This window comes from Galeopterus variegatus, unplaced genomic scaffold (genome assembly GCF_000696425.1).
Source record: "Galeopterus variegatus unplaced genomic scaffold, G_variegatus-3.0.2 Scaffold1466, whole genome shotgun sequence".
Lineage (NCBI taxonomy): Eukaryota > Metazoa > Chordata > Mammalia > Dermoptera > Cynocephalidae > Galeopterus > Galeopterus variegatus.
In genome coordinates, this window is record NW_007727577.1 from 338364 (window position 1) to 358145 (window position 19782).

Sequence of the window (19782 nt, forward strand, 5' to 3'; positions counted from 1 at the left end):
GGACCCGGTCTGTGTGTGGGATCCGACCCCGCGGCGGGCGCGCCGCCGCGCTTCCCAAGCGGCGCACTATCCAGTGCGCCACCGGGCCGGCCCAAAATATATATTTTTTATATCACACCTTTGTTACTCCTTTTAGCAGTTAATCACCTTTCACCAGTTAATAATACTTTATATTGCAAGTTGTTATTCAAATTACTGGTGTGGTTTCTGTTTCCTGACTGGGCTCTGACTAATATACCAAAGTAAGTAGAAGGAAGTAATGAAGATAAGACAGAAGTCAAGGAAATGAAAAATATTTTTTTTAAAAAGTCAAAAGCTGATTCTTTAAAAAGATCTACAGATTGATAAACTCATAGCTAGACTTATGAGAGAAACAGAGAAGTGGAGAACATAAATTAACAATATTAAGAATGAAATGTTGGGCCGGCCCGGTGGCGCACTGGAGAGTGCTCCGCTTGGGAGCGCGGCGGTGCTCTCACCGAGGGTTCGGGTCCCATGTGGAGACTGGTTCCCGCTCACTGGTTGAGCGCGCTGCAGGGCGCAACACCAAGGGTTGCGATCCCGTTGCCGGTCCCCAGTACGGGCGCGACACCGAGGGTTGCAACCCCGTTACCAGTCAGTAAAAAAGACAAAAAGAAAAAAAAAAAAAAGAATGAAATGTTATCCGTACAGATCCTATAGACATTAAAATGATAGCAAGAAAATATTATGAACAACTTCATATAAATAAACTCAACAACTTACATGAAATGGACAAATTTCTCCAAAATACAATTTATCAAAATTAACACAAAAGGGCCGGCCCGGTGGCGCACTGGAGAGTGCGCTGCTTGGGAGCATGGTGGTGCTCCCGCCGAGGGTTCGGATCCCATATAGAGACCAGTTCCTGCTCACTGGCTGAGCGTGGTGCGGATGCAACACCGAGGGTTGCGATCCCGTTACCAGTCAGTAAAAAAGACAAAAAGGAAAAAAAAATTAACACAAAAGGAAGTAAAAAATCTGAATAATTCTCTCTCTCGCTCTGTATTAAATTGAATTTGTAATTTAAAAAAAAAAACACACCTTCCAAGAAGAAAACTCTAGGTACAGATGGCTTCCTTGGTGAATTCTATCAAACATTTAAAGAAGAAATAACAGCAATCTTATGCAAACTTTTGCAGAAAACAGAGAAAAGAGAATACTTCCAAACTCATTTTATAAGGCCAAAATAGCTCTGACAAAGACATACCAAAACAAACAGACAAACAGAAAACCACACCAATATCCCTCATAAATTTACATGCAAAAATTCTTAACAAAAAACTAGGCAAATCAAAACCACCAATATATAAAAGGATTATATATCACAACAAATTTGGACTTATTCCAGGAATGCAGGGTTAGTTTAATATTAAAAAATCAATCTTTGTAATTCACAGTATTAACAGAATAAAGGAGAAAACAATGATAATTTCAACAGACACAGAAAAAACACTTATAAAAGTCAATACCCATGCATGCTGAAAACTCAGCAAATTAAGAATAGAAGGGAATTTCCTCAATCTGGCGAAGGGCATATATAATAAATCTAGAATTAGCATTATAAGTTCTGGCATAAGACAAGCATGTTCACTCACCACTTCTGTTCAGTGATGTACTAGCAGTTCTAACCAATGCAACAAGGCACACCACACTCTCCCAAGTGAGCTAACTGGCCATCCCTATATGGGATCTGAACCTGTGGCCTTGGTGTTATCAGTACCACACTCTCCCAAGTGAGCCATGGGCCGGCCCTGAAAAATATTTTTAAATGCAGACATACCATATTTATAAGATGAAAAGACTCAATATTATTAAAATGTCAATTCTCCCTAAATTGATGTATAGATTCAACACAATCTCAATCAAAATTCACACCACATTTTTGTAGAAGTTGACAAGCTATTTCTAAAATGTTAAAAAAATTCAAAGGACTTAGAATATTTAAACTAATGTTTTTGACATGTTGGGAGATGTTATCTCAAGACTTACTATAAAGCATCATTAATTAAGACATGTGGTACTGAGAAAAAAATAGATATCAATAAAACATGGTACAGTCCCAAAATAGACCCACATATATAGTCAATTGATTTTCAACAAAGGTTTCAAGGTAACTTGATAGAGTAAGGAATGTCTTTTTGACAAATGGTGATAGAATAACTGGATGTCAATACAGAAGAAAAAAAAAGGCTGACCTCAAACCATGTACAGAAATTGATTTTAAATGGATTATAGAACAAAACAATATAAAACTATGAAATTTTCAGAAGAAAACATAGGAAAACATTTTTTTTTTGACTTCAGGGTGAGCAAAGATTTCTTACATAGGTCACAAAAAGCACAAACCATACTAGAAAAAATTGATAAACTAGACTTTGTCAAAATAAAATTATTTTGCTCACTGAAATAAGAAAGCAAAAAGGCAAGGAACAAAGTGGGAAGGAATATTCACAATACATACTCGTATATCTGACAAAGGACTTGTATCTAGAATACATAAAGAATACGTGACTCAGCCCAATTTTAAAAAGGGAGAAGATTTGGACAGACATTTTACAAAGGAAGCTATATAAATGGCTAATAGGCACCTGTAAAGATGTGTGACATCATCAGTCATCAGAGAAATACAAAATAAAAACACAGTCAGATACCACCTCCTGCACTCTGGAATGGCTAACATTTAAAAGACTCACAGTAGTAAGTTTTAGTGAAGATGTAAAGCAACTGAAACCTCATAAATTACTGGTGGAAGTGTGAAATGGTGCAGTCACTTAAAAAACTATTTAGCATTTTCTTTAAAAAGTGAAACTCACCCTTGCTATACACCCTAGTCATTCCATCCCTAGGTAATTATTTAAGATAAATGAAAACATATGTTCGCAAAATGACTTGTACACAAATGGTCATAACAGCTTTATTCACAATAACCAAAAACTATAAGGAACCCAAACGTCCACCAACAGGTAAATGGGTAAACAAAATGAGTTATGTCCATTAAATGAAATATTATTGATCAATAAAAAGGAAGGAGCTACCAGTACCTGCAACATGGATGAATCTTTCAAATATTATGCCAAGTAGAAGAGGCTAAACAAAAAAGAACACATAGGTATGATTCCATTTATATAAAACTCTCAAATGTGGAAACTAACACGCAGGGATCAGTGGTTGCCTGGGGCTGGGTATAGGAAGGGGAGCTGCAAAGGGGCACAAAATACCTTGATTGTGGTGGTGGTTTTGCAGATGTATACAACTGCAAAAACTCAGCAAATTATCCACTTCAAATGGATCTTCATTGTGGTACAGAAATTGCACTTCAAGAGGGTCAATAGAAAATCATTCATGTATTATAATATCAAACAATGTAAAATACTTAGAACGAATTTAACAAATGCAGTGCCAGCCCTCTATACTGAAAACTACAAAACACTGTTGAGAGAAATTTGAAAAAATAAAGAATTACCATGTTCATGAACCAGAAGATTCAATATTGTTAGGATATTAATTCCCCCCAAACTAATCTATAGATTTACACAAACCCAAATGTAACCTAGTGAATTTTTCATTAAATTTGACAACCTGATTCTAAAATTTATATGAAAATGCAAAGAATTTATTTTATTTATTTATTTTTTTTTTTTAAAAGATGACCAGTAAGGGGATCTTAACCCTTGACTTGGTGTTGTCTGCACCACGCTCAGCCAGTGAGCTAACCGGCCATCCCTATATAGGATCCGAACCCGTGGCCTTGGTGTTCTCAGCACCGCACTCTCCCGAGTGAGCCACGGGCCAGCCCCTAAAATGCAAAGAATTTAGAATAGCCAAAACAATTTTTAAAAAGAACAAAGTGAGAAGACTTATACTAACAGATACAAAGACTTTATAAAGCTATAGTAATCAAGAGAATGTGGTACTGGCAAAGTAGAACAATTAAGGGAACAGAAAAGAGAACACAGATATACACGTACACTCAAATATTCAATTAACTTTCAGCATAGGTGCCAAAACAACCCAATGGGGGAACAAACCTCTTTTCAACAAATAAAGTAGTAACAACTGGATATACACATAAAACAATGACAAAACAAACCTTGACCCCCCCTACCTCACACCATACACAAAAGTTGATTCAAAAAGCTACAACTAATAAACCTTTTAAAGGAAAGCATTGAAAATATCTTTGCAGGGCCGGCCCGGTGGCACACTCGGTGGAGCGTGGCGGTGCTTGGGAGTGCGGCAGCGCTCCCGCCGAGGGTTCGGATCCCATATAGAGACCGGTCCGCTCACTGATTGAGCATGGTGCAGGCGCGACACCGAGGGTTGCGATCCCGTTGCCGGTCGCGGTGCGGGCGCAACACCAAGGGTTGCGATCCCGTTACTGGTCACGAAAAAAGACAAAATGGAAAAAAAAAAAAGAAAATATCTTTGCAACTTGGTGTAGGCAAAGGTTTCTAATAAAGATCACAGAAAATGATAACCACAAAGAAAGAAACTTGTTAAATTAGACATCATCAAATTAAAATGACACTTTTGCTTATTAAAAGATACCATCGAGAAAGTGAATAAGCAAGCCACTGATGGGAATAAAATATTTGCAAAACATACATATGACAAAAGATCAGTACCCAGAAAGAATAAGAAAAAGCCAAGCAACCCAATTTTAAAGTGGGCAACAGATTTGAAAAGACATTTCACCATGCAGAAAATATGAATAGCTCGTAAGTACACAAAAACGTGTTCAATAGCATCAGTCATCAGGCAAATACAAGTTAGAGCCACACTGAGATGTCACCACACTCCCCCCCAGAGTGACTAGCATTTAAGAGTGAAAGCACCAAATGGTGGTGAGGATTGGGAGCAACTGGAACTCATGTGTTTTGGGAGTGCGAAATACTACAGCCACTTTGGGAGAAGATCTGGCAGTCTCTTTTTTTTTTTTTTTTTTCCTTTTTTTGTCTTTTTTCGTGACCGGCAACGGATCGCAACCCTCAGTGTCGCGCCCGTACTGGACCGGGACCGGCAACAGGATCGCAACCCTCGGTGTTGCCCCTGCACCTCGCTCAGCCAGTGAGCAGCCGGTCTGTATGTGGGATCCGAACCCTCGGCGGGAGCGCCGGCACACTCCCAAGCGGCGCACTGTAGCAGTGCGCCACCGGGCCGGCCCTATTTTAAGGTTTATTTGTAAAAAAGTATCTTTTGTAATAATATCTAAATATCCAGGCTATCTAAGAATAGCCAAGAAAACTTTGGAAATTAGTCTACTGTAAGGCACAGAAATCAGATAGGAAATGTATGACACAGGAGCAGACAAATAGATAAGAGGAATGTCACAGGAACTTGAATACATCTGAGTGTGTATTTCTACATATACTGCTAATATAAGGCCTAAGGTGCGTTTCAGTTCACTTGGGAAAAGATGTAGTTGATTTAATAAGTGACGGGCATAATGGGCTATCCATCTGTGTGAGAACAAAGTTAGCTAACTCTAGAAACCATAGAAATATGAATTTCATGGCTTAAGCTCTAGATATAAAAACTAATACATTTAGGAAAATTGAGAGTATTTAATTTTGGAATTCGGAAGCCTTATAAGAAAAACACTCAGGAGCTGTTTATGGTATTATGTTGTTATTACCAAGGCAGAAGACAACTACAAAAAATATTGGTAACACATGACAGGTAATTAACTCCTTGAAAAATACAGAGAGCCCCTACAACTTAAAATTTAAAAATGAAGTTAGCTCAATTTGTAAAGGTGTAATGAAAATGAGCTCTGGTACTTTTCAGAAGAGGACAGTCAAATAATCTGTGAAAATGTCACAAGATGTTCACCCCTGTTGGTGGCCCAGGAGGTTCACGTGAAAACATCAGCAATGGACTTGGCAGAGTTAAGAAGAGGGGCACCACCAGCCCGTGCTGGGGAGGATGCCAGGAGACAGGTGCTCGCATGCATTGCTGGTTGGGGCATGAATTGCCATGAATTTTTTTTTTTTTTTCCTTTTTTTTTTTGTCTTTTTTTTTACTGACCGGTACGGGGTCACAACCCTCGGTGTCGCGCCCATACCAGGGACCGGCAACGGGATCGCAACCCTCGGTGTTGCGCCCGCGCCGCACTCAGCCAGTGAGCGGGAACCGGTCACCACATGGGATCCGAACCCTCGGCGGGAGCGCCGCCGCACTCCCAAGCAGCGCACTCTCCAGTGCGCCACTGGGCCGGCCCTATGTTTGAAAATTTTCATAGTAGAAAGTCAGAAAACTTCAAAAGAGATCGAGACATATCAACCCAAAATATGAAAAATAAACTACAATAAAAGAGGTGGTTTTCATCTCTTTGGATTATTTAAAGGAAAAAAGAAAAACAAAAACAAAAAAGGTGGCAGAAGACCCCTCCTTTTCTCCGAAGACCCAGCCTTCCCCAGTCCCTGAGCTTCCAACCCTCACTTGCCCCACCCTGTTGGGACAGGAATCCCAAGGGCTCGCTCCCCGCACCTGAGCCGGAGGAGGCTCCTTCTGTCCCCTCGGTGTTCCCATTCTCTCCACTTGCCACCCTCCTCGTCTGCAGTGAGCAGCCACAGTCAGTGGAAACTACACCAGGGGCAGCTTCTGACACAAATTCAGCAAAAATGCAAACCCCAGAGAGCTGGGCTCTGGAGAGCCTGCACCACCACCTGCTGGACGAAAGGCTTTGTGCACCTGTGTCCTCCCCCTCCTTCCAGCAGCCATCCCCTGTCCTGCCTCCCAAGGCTGGGCCGGCCACTGCGGTAAATCTCGGGGTGCTGATGCATCTCCAGAAAACAACCCCCCCTGCCCACACTTCAGCATCCAATCCCCAGTGGACACCCCTGTCTACCCATAAACACATCAGAGTCACGGCCCGAGACCACCCTCTCCAGGTAGAGCACAGTCCTCAGCCCACCCTCACCCCAGCCCCTTCCTCTCTCCCCTGGACATGATAACATCAGTACCAGGACACTCTGAAGACCCTTGAATGTGTACATATGTTGAAGTCAGAAGTTCTTTAATTATTACCAATGGTGACATCCGCTGTGAGCTGAGAGACTGAATCCTTGGATTGAATCTGCTACCTGGGACACAGCACCAGGACCCCTGCTGGACCCTGCGTGCTGGCTGGAGGGACAAGCCATCCGGGGCTAAGGAGGACAGAAGTGGGTGGCAAAGTCCAGACTGAGGGCTGCCCAGTGTGAGAATCTGGAGCACAGGGACAGGGAGGGAGACCAGCCAGGAGTGAAGCCACGGAAAGGAGAGGCCCTGGGCCCCACGGAGACGCTTCTGCTGCTTGACAATCACACCTGTGCTTCTCGTCCCCAGGACCCCGCAATGGTCAGGCAGAAACACTGCCCAGAAAAGGATGAAGGAAGAACCCACGAAAGGCTGCCCGAGGGCCTGGCCAAGCCCAAGCCAACTAAAGAGCTGGCCCCAAATCTCAGGAGCTGGGGAGGTAGCAGCTCGGAGCCCTCACGAGCAGGGGGTGGTGCTGGTCCCGTGATCCATGAGCCCACATCATGGCTCCTCCAAAGGGTGTCCCTCCCTGCCATCCAAACCCTGGGGGCCGGCAGTGGCAGGAGAGCTGGTTCCCTGAGCAGCCCCTTCCTTCCTGCACCAGCCCTACAGTGTGAGGCGGGCCCGGCTCCCAGGAGTATCTGAGCAGCAGAGGGAGACGCTGGGCACACAGCGGGCACCCTGAGAGGGCCAGCTTCCCCAAGCCCACCTTTCCTGGGCAGCACACAGTGAAGCCCGGGGGCACAGTGGAGGGAGGGGTCTGTCCTCAAGGAGAAGACGTGGGGAGGCAGCCAGGAGGGCAGTCTTGGAGGGTCCACCCGTGGGGAGAGACAGATGCAGAGGGGCAAGGGCAGGAAGTCCAGTGGGACATGGAGCTGGGGAGGGAGCAGGAGGGCAGGGGGCTGCAGCCAACCCTGCGCTTTACCTCCATCCCCTGCCTGGACACGCTGCAGCCACCTGAGTCTGCAGCCCTCGTCTCCTACTGGCCTCGCCCGGGGACGCTATCAGAACCCTCAGCCCTGGCTGGTGCTTCAATCGTGGGAGGGGGGTTCTGACTGAACCTCAGCTCCAAGGGACAGTTGACAATGTTCTGGATTTCCACACCCAGAGGCCGGTGGGATGGGACATCAGTCCTCAGCCTCCATCCCCTGCCTGGACACGCTGCAGCCACCTGAGTCTGCAGCCCTCGTCTCCTACTGGACGCTATCAGAACCCTCAGCCCTGGCTGGTGCTTCAATCGTGGGAGGGGGGTTCTAACTGAACCTCAGCTCCAAGGGACAGTTGACAATGTTCTGGATTTCCACACCCAGAGGCCGGTGGGATGGGACATCAGTCCTCAAGCACCAAGCACAAGGGCCGCCGCATGGGTTGGGGACACCGGGGGGCCTCTGGTGCATGACTCTGGGCTCACCATCCCCTGCCTGAGCCACAGAACCCCACAAGACATGAGGGAACGAGGCTCCGAGCAAGGCTTCCCTTCTGCCGCCACATTCCCACCTGCAGCCTGCCGGCTCCTGGGGATGTCTTCCCAGGACTCAGGACACTTTAGCCTCAGCCAAGCCACCAAACCATAGACAGTAGGCTCCAGGCTCAGACACCACAAGTGCTCCCTCCTACAGACAGCAGCCCCCAGGACAGGGCAGGGCAGGGCAAGGCTGGGCAGAGCTGGCCTCCACTCAGATCCGGTGGCCTCTTCCACCACTGGGTCCACCCAGCAATCAAAGACACCCTCCGTCTCCAACTGCAGCGATGCAGCGGCCTCCTCCCCTCCAGGCCTCCCTGCTTCTCCTCCCTCTCTGCCACCGGCCATTGTCAGCAGCCGCAGGGCACTGAGGTCCCACCACACCGAGAACAGAACCAGCCCTGGCCAGGGCCTCCGAGGCCCCGCCTACCCCGCCAGCTTCCCACCTGCCCTTCCCCTTAATGACGCACTCCAGCCTGAGGTTTCAACCTCGGGGCCTCTGCACTTGCTGTCCCCTTTGCCTGGACACTCTTCCTTCCCCTGGACTTTGGCCTGGTCGGGTCCTTCAAGAGTCAGCTCAGTGCCACCCCTTAGGGAGGACTTGTGATGGTCCCCCGCCCGCACACACCTTGCAGCAGTCACACCATCTGTATGTACTTAGTCTCTTCTTGTCTAACCTCATCTACCGATTTGTTTATTTGTTTACTTCCTGACATCCCATTCAGACTGTAAGTCCCAAGTGACCAGGGACTGTGTCTTTTGCGCTCCTCATTGCAGGCCAAGAACCCAATAAATATTCGCCAGGTAAGCGGGAACAACCTGTGTCTGCTGAGGACCTGATGGCCTGCGGTGAACTCGAGCAGAGGAGGCAAGCGGGTCATTGGAGTTAGGAAAGCAGCGTTGACATGGCGTCCTGGGTGGGGACCACTGCCATCCCCAGCCCGCGGCCCCACCACACCACCTGCTCTGGCAGATGGGCCCAGCCAGCCAGCATTTTCAAGTTCTCATAGCAAAGTCTCAGAGCCGGTGCCTCTTCACCGATTCCAAGGGGTGTGTTGCTAAATCACAGCTTTGCTCAAGTCAGTTCCCTATTTGTAAAAAAAGAAGGGAGGTGGGTCCATGGAGCAGAGGTATAAAGGCACGTCCCAACTCCACAAGCACAGAGACACCTCTGTGAGCTGAAATCTGCATTGCTCTCGGTCCTGAGTTCAAGGTGTAGCCCGGGGCCCAAAACAGTCCTCCAAACTTGGGCCACTGGTTAAGAGATCTACCCACCCCCACGCCCATCCCTTGCCCAGCCCCCGCTCATCAGAACTCACCAACTTTGCCCTTCCTGCACACTGGGCCAGACCAGCCCTGGGCTTTAGGACCCCCCTCGGGGGACTCTTGGGTTCCCTGTCAGGGTGGGCTTGAGCCAAGGCAGCCCCAGAACGGACACCAACACCCCCTGCGGAGTGTGCAGCTGAAGGCTGAGTCCCCAACAAGACCACGTCCGGGAGCCACTCCGCCTTCCATGGCCTTCTGATTCTCCACTCAACAGGTGTCACAGGGCCCCGCCATGTGCCAGCACTGAGCAAGACACTGGGACACAGCAGAGAGGGAGAGACAGACCCCTGTAACCTGCAAGACTGAGAAGAAAGCCTCTACGGCCGCTAGGAAGTTGTAGCCTAGACAGGCCTCTCTCAACCCCGACTCCCACTGCCTCTTGGACCCTCACAGTGCAGGGCCTTTGCGCAGCTGCCGTTGCCTGTGATGCTACCCCACGCATGCTTGGTTGAGCCTGGTTTACTCCTCACCCTTTGGAGCTCAGCCCAAAGGTCTCTTCCCCCGGGGAGCCCTTCCTGACCTGGCCTACCCCAACCTCAGGCTCCCATACACCACAGGTCTCCCCTTTGCAACTCTGGTCACTGCCAGTATCCTACATCTGTTGATGTGACTCTGTGCTCATGCAGTTCCATGAAGACAAAGACTGTCTGGTTTTGTTCTCCATTGTACCCCAGTGCCAAGTACACAGAGAGCACCCATTTGTTAAATGAATAAATGAATGAATGAACCAATGAATTACAAGCAAGGGAAGTGTATGTGTGTAATGCTGAGGTCACAGGTTGTTGGGTTGACCTGACCATGTGTGTGGGGATGGGGGAGGGGGAGGAAGGGAGGCAGAGATGTCCCCTTGGAAGAAGAGGTGGGGGCGGGGAGGAGGGTGTGGGATGCTGTATAAGGATGGCAAGTGCTTCTTGGGGTGACGAGCCAACCCCTAGAGCACCAAGAGGCAGGGAAGGCTGAGGACCCCACGCTCCACTTCTGCTAAGGGTAAGGCCGGCCTCCCGTTCCTAGGGGAATAGAAGGGAGGGCTGGTCAGTTAGCTCAGTTGTTTAGAGCTCAGCCTTATAACCCCAAGGTCACGGGTTCGGATCCCTGTTCTGGCCAGCTGCGTGTGCGTGCGCGCACACGCACACACACACACATACACAGAAAAAACCCACATACACACCCAAAAAAGGACTGGGGGTTCTTAATTCAGCCACTGAGTGGGTCACAGTGGAATCCACACATGGGTGGTAAAGCTGACACTTGTGCTGGAGGGCTTAGGGCACAAAGGTTTGGATGGCAGACTCAGGACAGAGGCTTGTGTCCAAATCAGAGGGGAGGACTCCAGGGTGACCAACTCTGAGCAGGAGGCAGCAGATGCAAAGAAGGAGAAAAGGGACAGAGAGGCTTCCTGAGAAGGAGAGCTGAGCGTGGGAACAGACTGATGGACACTAAGGCCCCCACGCCCTGACACACAGACAGCCAATCTCACCACACCACCCCGCCACCAAAAAAAAAATTAAATAAAGGAAATATAGAGAAAAACCTTCATGACATTGGATTTGGCAGTGATGTCTTGAACATGACACCAGGAGGACAGGCAACGAAAGAATAGAACAGATAAATTGGACTTCATCAACATTTAGAACTTTTGAGCATCAAAGAATATTATCAACAAAGTAAGAGGGCAACCCAGGAATGGAAGAAAACATCTGCCAATCGCATAGCAGATAAGGGGTTAATGTCCAGAATGTACAGACAACTCCTAACACTCAACGACAAAAACATAAACAACTCAATTCAAAAATGGGCAAAGGATTTGAAGAGACATTTCTCCAAAGAAGATGCGCGCAATGCCAAGATGCACATGGAAAGGTGCTCAGCACCACTAACCATCAGGAAAATGCAAATCAAAGCCACAATATGATTATGAAGATGATTTCACATCCATTAGGATGGCCACTCTCAATAAAAGAGAAAACGACAGCGTGGGCAAGCGTGTGGAGAGACTGGAGCCCTGAGCACAGCTGGTGGGAGTGCAAGACGGTACCGTCACCGTGGAAAACAGTGCGGCCGTTCCTCAAAAAGTTACGCACGGAACCCAGCAGTTCCACTCCCAGGTACAGACCCAAAGGAACTGAAAACAGGGACCTGGACTGATGCCTGCAACCCATGTTCACAGCAGCATCATTCACAGCAGCCAAAAGGTGGAAGCAGCCCAGTGTCCGTCAACAGATGACTGGATACACAGGACGTGGTCCATCCGCACAATGTAATATTCAGCCTTAAAAAGGAAGGGAATTCTGGCGCACGCTACAGCAGGGATGAACCTTGAGGACATTATGCCAGTGAAATAAACCCGTCACAAAAGGACAAATACTGTAAGGTTGCACTTATGTGAAGTCCCTAGAGTAGTCAAATTCATGGACGGAAGGTAGAACGGTGGTTACCAGGGGCCGGGGAGAAGGCAGAATGGGGAATTAGTGTCTAATGGGTGCAGAGTTTTAGTTTTGCAAGATGAAAAAGATCTGGAGGTGGAGAGTGGGGACCGTTGCACAACACTGTAAATGATAAAGAAGAAACCCCGTTAATCCCTCGTATAACTTCGTATAATGTATGCTATATCTAATGGGTGCAGAGTTTTAGTTTTGCAAGATGAAAAAGATCTGGAGGTGGAGAGTGGGGACCGTTTGCAAGATGAAAAAGATCTGGAGGTGGAGAGTGGGGTGCACAACACTGTAAATGTACTTAAAGCCACCTAACTGGACACCTAAAAATCGTTAAAATGGTAAGTCTTATGTTATGTATATTTTACTACAATTTTTTTAAAAAGAGTCCAGAGTCCAGCACAGAGCCCTGGGTGCCCCGAGCCTTTGCAGTCCAGAATGGCTTCGGTGACTGCCCCACACAGCTGGGACAGTACCAATCTCATGCCACGTGGTTATTTAAGGCAGTTCTTTAATGCATAGCAATGCGATGTTCATTAGAGGACGTTCCATACAACTAAATTATTGAATCAGAAAAATTTCTGGACAGACCCAATTTGGGACTTGGAAAAAAATCACGCGGACCTCTCATTCTGTGAGCCTAGTCCCCAGGTCCACTCTGTCTCGGGGACTACCCCTGTGCCTCAGTCCCCCTGCCCCTCCACAGGCAGCTGAGTGTGGGGGGGGACAGGGGTGCACAGCAGGGCTCACCGCAGGCAGGAAGATGTGTGGAAGGGGAGCCGGGCGGGCTCTAGGCCACTCCTGGAATTCCACACGGGCCAAGTCTCCCACACCTCACCAGGGGTAAGTGACCATGTGGAAAAGGCTGGTGGCCACACCAAAGGCCCAGAGCAGGCCGGCAAGGGGTCTCGGACATGGGACTATCTGTGCATCCAGGACACATGGGGACTGTGGGGGGTGTGAGTGGTGGCTCCCAAAATTCACATCTACCTGGAGCCTGTGAAGGTGACCTTATTTGGAAAAAGGGTCTTTGTGGATGTAATTAAGTTAAAGATCTTGAGATGTGATCATTTTGGATTACCCAGTGGGCCCTGAACACAGTGACGAGTGTCCTAAGAGGAAGGCAGAGGGAGATTCGGAACACCAAAGAAGGCAAGTGACAATGGGGCAGAGATGGCAGCAATGCAGCCACAAGCCAAGGAGCGCTGAGGGCGCTGGCAGCCCCCACAAGCTGGAAGAGGCCTGGAGGCACTTATCCTTCAGGGCCTCCAGAGGGAACCAACCCTGTCCACATCTTCATCCAGGGCTTTTGGCCACCAGAACTGTGAGTACATAAATTTCTGCTGTTTTGAGCCACCCAGTTGTGGTGCTTGGTTACGGTGGCTCCAGAAAGCCACTATAGGGACCACCATCCCCACGGGTCAGAGCAGGAGGAGGGTAGGAGGGCTTCAGGCCACCATCTCCTCCTGGAGACAGGAAAGCCGAGCCAGAGAGGGCAAGTGCAGACCAGGAAGCTTACAACCTGCAGCTTCTGTCCAGGCCGGGGTAGGAATTCCCCAGGGGACTCAGAGACCATCAGAGGCAGCAAAGCGAGGGACAGAAGGGACAAGTGAGGACTGAGGCGCCACCCCCGTTGGGGCTTCATTCAGCTCCCTGCCCATCCATGACAGAGGGCCCACCCTGAGAAGGGCTGCACTCTGGCTCTGTGCCCCACTGCACTGGGCAGTCAGGGGCAGATGTCCAGGGACAGCACAGCCCAGGCCCTTCTAGGATCCCACACCAGCATTTATGACCCTGCAGAGACTTCCTCGTTCCCTGCCTACAGCTCACCCACATGGCCCGGGCCCAGCTAAGCTGGGTAACAGCTCCCCAGTGGAAAGTTCCCTTCTTGGAGATTCTCTCCCTCCTGAAATACAAGCTCTTGGAACAAGATAAAACTGCTTAATTTGTAAAAGCCACAAAACCAGTCCAGAACAAAAAAACCCCCGACCCTTGGCCGGATGAACGGCCTTCCATGCCTCAGCGGCCAGTCACCACTCCGTGACTCATGCCGGCCCTGCTGGCAATCCCTCTGGCATCTTTGCAGGGGAAGGCCACAGCCCAGAGGGGCTGAAGAAGACCCAGGCCCCAGGCTCACAAACCAGGCAGGAGCCAGGTGCTTCCAAGAGCAGGAAGAGGGAGCAGATCTAAGGGCTCCTGAGGCCACCAGCACCTGCCCAAAGCCCCTTCCTGAAGCCGGGCAGATCACTGTGGACCCATCAGAGCAGGGCCATGCCCCTCCCACCAATACTTCCTGGAGAGCTGCTGGGCGGCCGGGGCTGGACACACCTTAAGTGCCAGCCCAGTGGGACACAGGCACATCCGTAGCTATATCTGGAGACCAGTGGGTGGAAGTGTGGCGGGCAGGCCTCTGTCCACACATGCACGGTATCCTCACCCCCAGCCCCACGTCCAGCCGGAGTGCAATGGGATCAAAGCAGCAGTCACACTGCCTTACGGTGAGACAAAGGGGCATGAGCCAGCATGTCCAGAGTGACGGGGAGGGAGCCCCACAGCGAGGCACAGGCCCACCAAGCTCGGGACACACTCGGGTGCTCACTGGGGGTGGGGGGATGCTACCTTGGGTCCACACTGATCCAACTCCCTCACTTTGTAGGTTAGGAAACCGAGGCCACCAAGTGACTTGTTCAAAGTCATCTGCCAGGGACGGGACAGGAACTCACTCCCCCAGGGACTGATTAGGAGCTCAATTGGACAATTAATGACCAAGGTTAAAGATGACCAGGGTGAGGGACATGTTAGAGAAACAGCTTGGGGATTTTCATTCTTATTCTTATAGTAGCCAGTTTGCAACAGAGTTTTGAAAAAAAAAATAAGTTTTTTTTAATGAAAACACATCTAAATGGGGATTTCATAGAAAGTACCAATCTTGGGCCGGCCCCGTGGCGCACTGGAGAGTGCGCCGCTTGGGAGTGTGGCGGCGCTCCCGCCGAGGGTTCGGATCCCATGTGCAGACCGGTTCCCACTCACTGGCTGAGCGTGGTGCGGGCGCAACACCGAGGGTTCTTCGGATCCCATGTGCAGACCGGTTCCCACTCACTGGCTGAGCGCGGTGCGGGCGCAACACCAAGGGTTCCGATCCCGTTGCCGGTCCCCGGTACGGGCACGACACCGAGGGTTGCTATCCCGTTACCAGTCAGTAAAAAAAGACAAAAAGGAAAAAAAAAAAAAAAGAAAGTACCAATCTTCCATCAAGGCACATCCTGAGGGAAGGTCCCCATTCCCCTTTGCAGTGCTGTCCTCGGATGGTGCAGAAGGATGGGGGCAGTCCTAGAGGCACGGAGCTGACCATTTTCAGAGACCGCTTGGTCCAGCTCATGAACACTCTGGAGAGTAATTAGACCGTGAGGTTCCCAACGTTGCCATCACTTCCGATTCCCCAGAGAGCCACCACCAGCCCTCACCTTTGTGTCTGGCTCTCAGATCCCCTGGTGGTCACCTGTCTAGACCTGAGCTTGGTCACCTATAAAACGAAGGCTGGACCCGAGGCTCCCCAAGGCCCCTGCCAGTTGGTGTAGCGATCGTCCTCCTGGAGCTGGTGGCTGAGGAGGCAGCAGGCCCCTCTCTTGTCTGTGCAGCTGCCTGTTGGAGGTGGTCCACTCTGAGGATGGCTCCACTCACCCAGGCCTGGCAAGGGTCTCTTCCAGCAGCCCCTGCGCTGCAGCCCCAGCCAGACTGAGAGCAGGGAGCCCTGGCTCCACGCCCGCCTATCCCCAGCTGCACACATCACTGAGCTCAAACATAGACGAGACACAGCCGTGCCTCCTGCCACCTCTGTGGCTGCCCCAGCTCCCGTGGTCCGTCTGCGATCCTGTTTGTGCATGCCCAATGGCACATGCCCTGTCGGCAGCATCAGAGTGGCTCCCTTCTAGGTGGCTGCCTCACTGGTCCTGACTTCACATCAGGAATCTGAGTGGCCCTGGGAGCAGTAGATGAGGGGACTGTCCTTCAGAGGAGCCACTGAAATGGGCCTTCTTTCTCTCTGTTCTCTCTAGAACCTCCCTACTCCCAACACACATATAGTGGCAACCAACAGACCAGGACCAATGGCGCTTGTGGGGTGACATGCTTAGCCTCACTCTCACTCATGGGTCGCCCTAACACCAGAAGCCCAGAGCGTGGTTCCTGCTCTTAGGATTCCTCCCTGTACTGTGTCCACCAGCACCTGGGGCAGCAGAAGCGGCAGGCAGTGCAATTAACAGTAATTACCGATGGTGATGCTGCCGCCCAGAGCTCAGCCACCGCACACCATGCGTGAGTGAAGGAACTAAGGAGGCTTGGCCTGCAAGTGAGGATTTTCTAACTGGGGTGACAAAGAGAGGGGAGCCTCCTTTCTCTCCACCCGTCAGTTCATGCCCCCTCCCCATGGCTCTGTGCCGTTCCAAGGGGCCTGCCAATGTGCGCACGTGCGCGCACAGCCAAACACACGCACGGCTCCTCAGCGCCGGGAGCTTCTGCCTCTGTAATCAACTGCCAGGAAGGCACAGAAATGCTATTTAGGGAAGAGACCAAGGTGGCCTCTAAGACAGACTTTTGGCTGGCAGCAAAAAAACCAACCACAGGGTGGACAAACAAACCATCAGCCAGCGTCCCAGACGCCACTGCCACCCCGGATGGGAGCGCCCAAAGCAGGTCCCCCCACCCCTCCCCTGGGTTTCGGCGCCAACAGTCTCGGCATTCACAGTGGTCGTGAGACGCAGAAGTGGCACGTTGCAAAATGAAAGAGAAATAGGGAGGGGAGAGGAGAGTCTAAATAAAAGCCAGACTTAGTAGCAGAGCTCAGCTTCTGGAACAGCATTCCATCCCGTGAACTTAGAGCAGTCCAAAAGAAAAGAAATATATCTACAAAACTGAGCACAACTGACCCTTGGGTGCTTATTTTCCGAAGCATAAATAAAGCTGTGAATTCAGGGAGCAGGGCGGGCAAGAAACGGGAGAAGGCGGCCGTGTGCCTACCTGAGATCCGGTCCCTCTCCATTCCTACGGACGTATTTGGCAGCAGGCGGGAGTCCCAGCGTCCGTCCCCCTGTTCAGAGGCAATCTCCCCCCGGTCGCCCTCCCTCTTTCTGCCTCCTCCTCCTCCTCCAAAAAACACTCTTTGTCTGGTCTAATTTCTTCAATCTGTTGCAATCACGAATGCATCCAAATTACCACATTTCCATGTGCTGATCATATGTTTGTGCTCCAAACTGAAGTAGCATTGTCTCTTCGGAACGGGAGGGAAAAGGGAGCAAAAAGAGAGAAATATGAACAGGAGAGGCAGGAGAGAGGGCCGGAGGTGGGCCGCGAAGGGATCCCAAGGCCCCCAGGCCCGCCCCAGGCGCAGGGACCGGCCTGGCTCGGCGGTGGCTCCCGGTCCGGCGTGCAGCCTGCGCCGCGTGGCCTCTCTCCGCCCCCCGCAGCCCCGCCGCTCCTTGTTAATAGCCACTCGGAGATGCTTAACTTAGCCTCTTGGAAACCAACTCACAGGCAAATTCCTGGCGACTTCCAAAGTCTTTCATTTTCCTCGTCCCGCGATGCTGCAATTTCCTTGGCTTTAAGCGTTTAAAAAGCCCAGTTCCTGTGCGCCTGCCTCGCCTTCCACGGCCCAGCCTCTACCCCACACCCCAGACAGGCGGGCCGAGAGAAGGTTCCGGAACACCTGCCTAGGATGATCCCTGCAAAGTCACCCCCGTCCCGTTAGCCTGCGGAGACAGAAGGAGCTACCGCCCCGCCCAAGCCGAGAGGGAGAACGGGATGGGGACTTCCTGGAAGATTCCAACCACACATTCATGAGTCAGTGAGTCCCTCGCTGTCCCCTGGGAGGGAGGGAGTCTTCTTGCCGCCCATTTCCCCAGACTCAGCGCCTGTCTGGGAACATAGGGCTGGGCTGGGGGCTCAGGGCTGCATCCTGTCTGGCTGTTCACCTGGGGTCCCCAGGGGCTGCTCACCTGGCAACCGGGACAGTCCCCACCAGCACCTGGTCAGAGTCCGGGCAGGGGCCGAGGCACTCAGCAGAGCGGGTGGGGAGGGCTACAGGGTGGGTGCCCAGGGTGTGAGGGGTCCGCTCTGCTCTTTAGCATCCCCTCAAGGATTCATTCAAACCTGACACAGAGACAGCTTGTTCGCCTGGCCCTGTTTTAAAGAACACGTGTATTCGTGCCAACGTTTCGAACTCTGGCGATTTCCCTGGGAACTCCAGATTTTCAGCTTTTCTTGAAAAAAGAGCATACCAGAGAAGCCTTCCTGCCGGGCCACCCGGGCCGGTCTGAAGACTGCCACCCCCTTCAGACGAAACACACAGTTTCCGGTTTGCTCCAGTCCCCAAAAGCCCTTCACGCATTTTCATTATTTGCGCCCCCCACCCCCCAGGCTCTGAGTTCACAACCCCTGCCCCACACGGCCAGCTCTCAGCTAGAAAACAGAGCCACAGGCCCTGAAATGCAACTTTAGGCCACAGTCCCCATCCCCTCCCTGCCCGGGACAGGACCCCAAATGCAGCCTCCTAGACGGCAAGCAAGGGCATCTTCTTGGGGGGACAATTTCCAGCCCTAAAGGGCAGCCTGCAAGGTAGGGACAGTGTCTCAGCCAAGGCAGGGGGGCCCAGGGCTCTCAGGCACCAAAGGTATCACGTTCTAATCCCTAGAACCTGTAAATATGACCTTATTTGGAAAAAGGGTCTCTGCAAATGTGATTAAGGATCTGGAGGTGGAGAGATTATCCTGGGTTATCCAGGTGGGGCCTGAATGCAATCCCAGAGTGTCATATAAGAAGGAGACAGAAGGACATCTCACACACACGGGGGGAGACCAGGTGAGGACGGAGCACAGAGAGCTGACAGTGCTGCCTTGACAGGTGGGGTGATGCGGCCACAAGCCAAGGAGCACCTGGAGCCACCAGACGCCTGGAGAAGCAAGAACCAGAGGCTCCCCTAGATCCCTCCACACCCTGACTTCACACCAGCGATCCTGATTTGGGGTTCTGGCCTCTGGAACTGTGAGTGAATACAGTCATGTTCTAACGCACCCGGTTGGTGGTAATTAGCTACAGCAGCCATGGGAAACTAACACAGGCACCGTGGACAGACTCAGGAGCCAATGTTCACTGGAGTTGTTCTCTATTATATTTTTTTCTACAACATTACGTTAAACCAACCACTAATAACTGTTGATTCAGAATGCTGGGAATCACGAAGGTGTTCTGGTTTGTTTATTTAACCTATTTTCCAATTTTGAAAAAATATTCCTTATTGGTTTTTCTGATTATACACGTAATATCTGTTCACTGTATTAAATTTAGAAACTACAGAAAAAGTATAAAGAAGAAACCCCGTTAATCCCACAGGAGAGTCTCCAGCACCAACTCCCGCAGCGGCAGCCCTTGACCACAAGGCCACAGTCCCAGGCCACCAGTGGAAATGCGGGAGTGAGCCAGGGCAAGGGGCAGGGCGGGGTGGCCTCATCCACCCCGGGTGCCTCGTGC

General features: G+C 50.6%; 1 protein-coding gene across 1 annotated transcript in view; it reads right to left on the bottom strand.

Moving 5' to 3' along the window:
- SEPT9 (septin 9) overlaps positions 1-18018 on the bottom strand; it is a 169641-nt gene extending 151623 nt beyond the window's left edge. Inside the window, exon 1 of the mRNA XM_008577239.1 lies at positions 17278-18018. Coding sequence (XP_008575461.1) covers positions 17278-17299 — 22 coding nt within the window. The 5' untranslated portion in view covers positions 17300-18018. The remainder of the gene's footprint in view (positions 1-17277) is intronic.
- Between the last annotated feature and the right edge of the window lie 1764 nt (positions 18019-19782).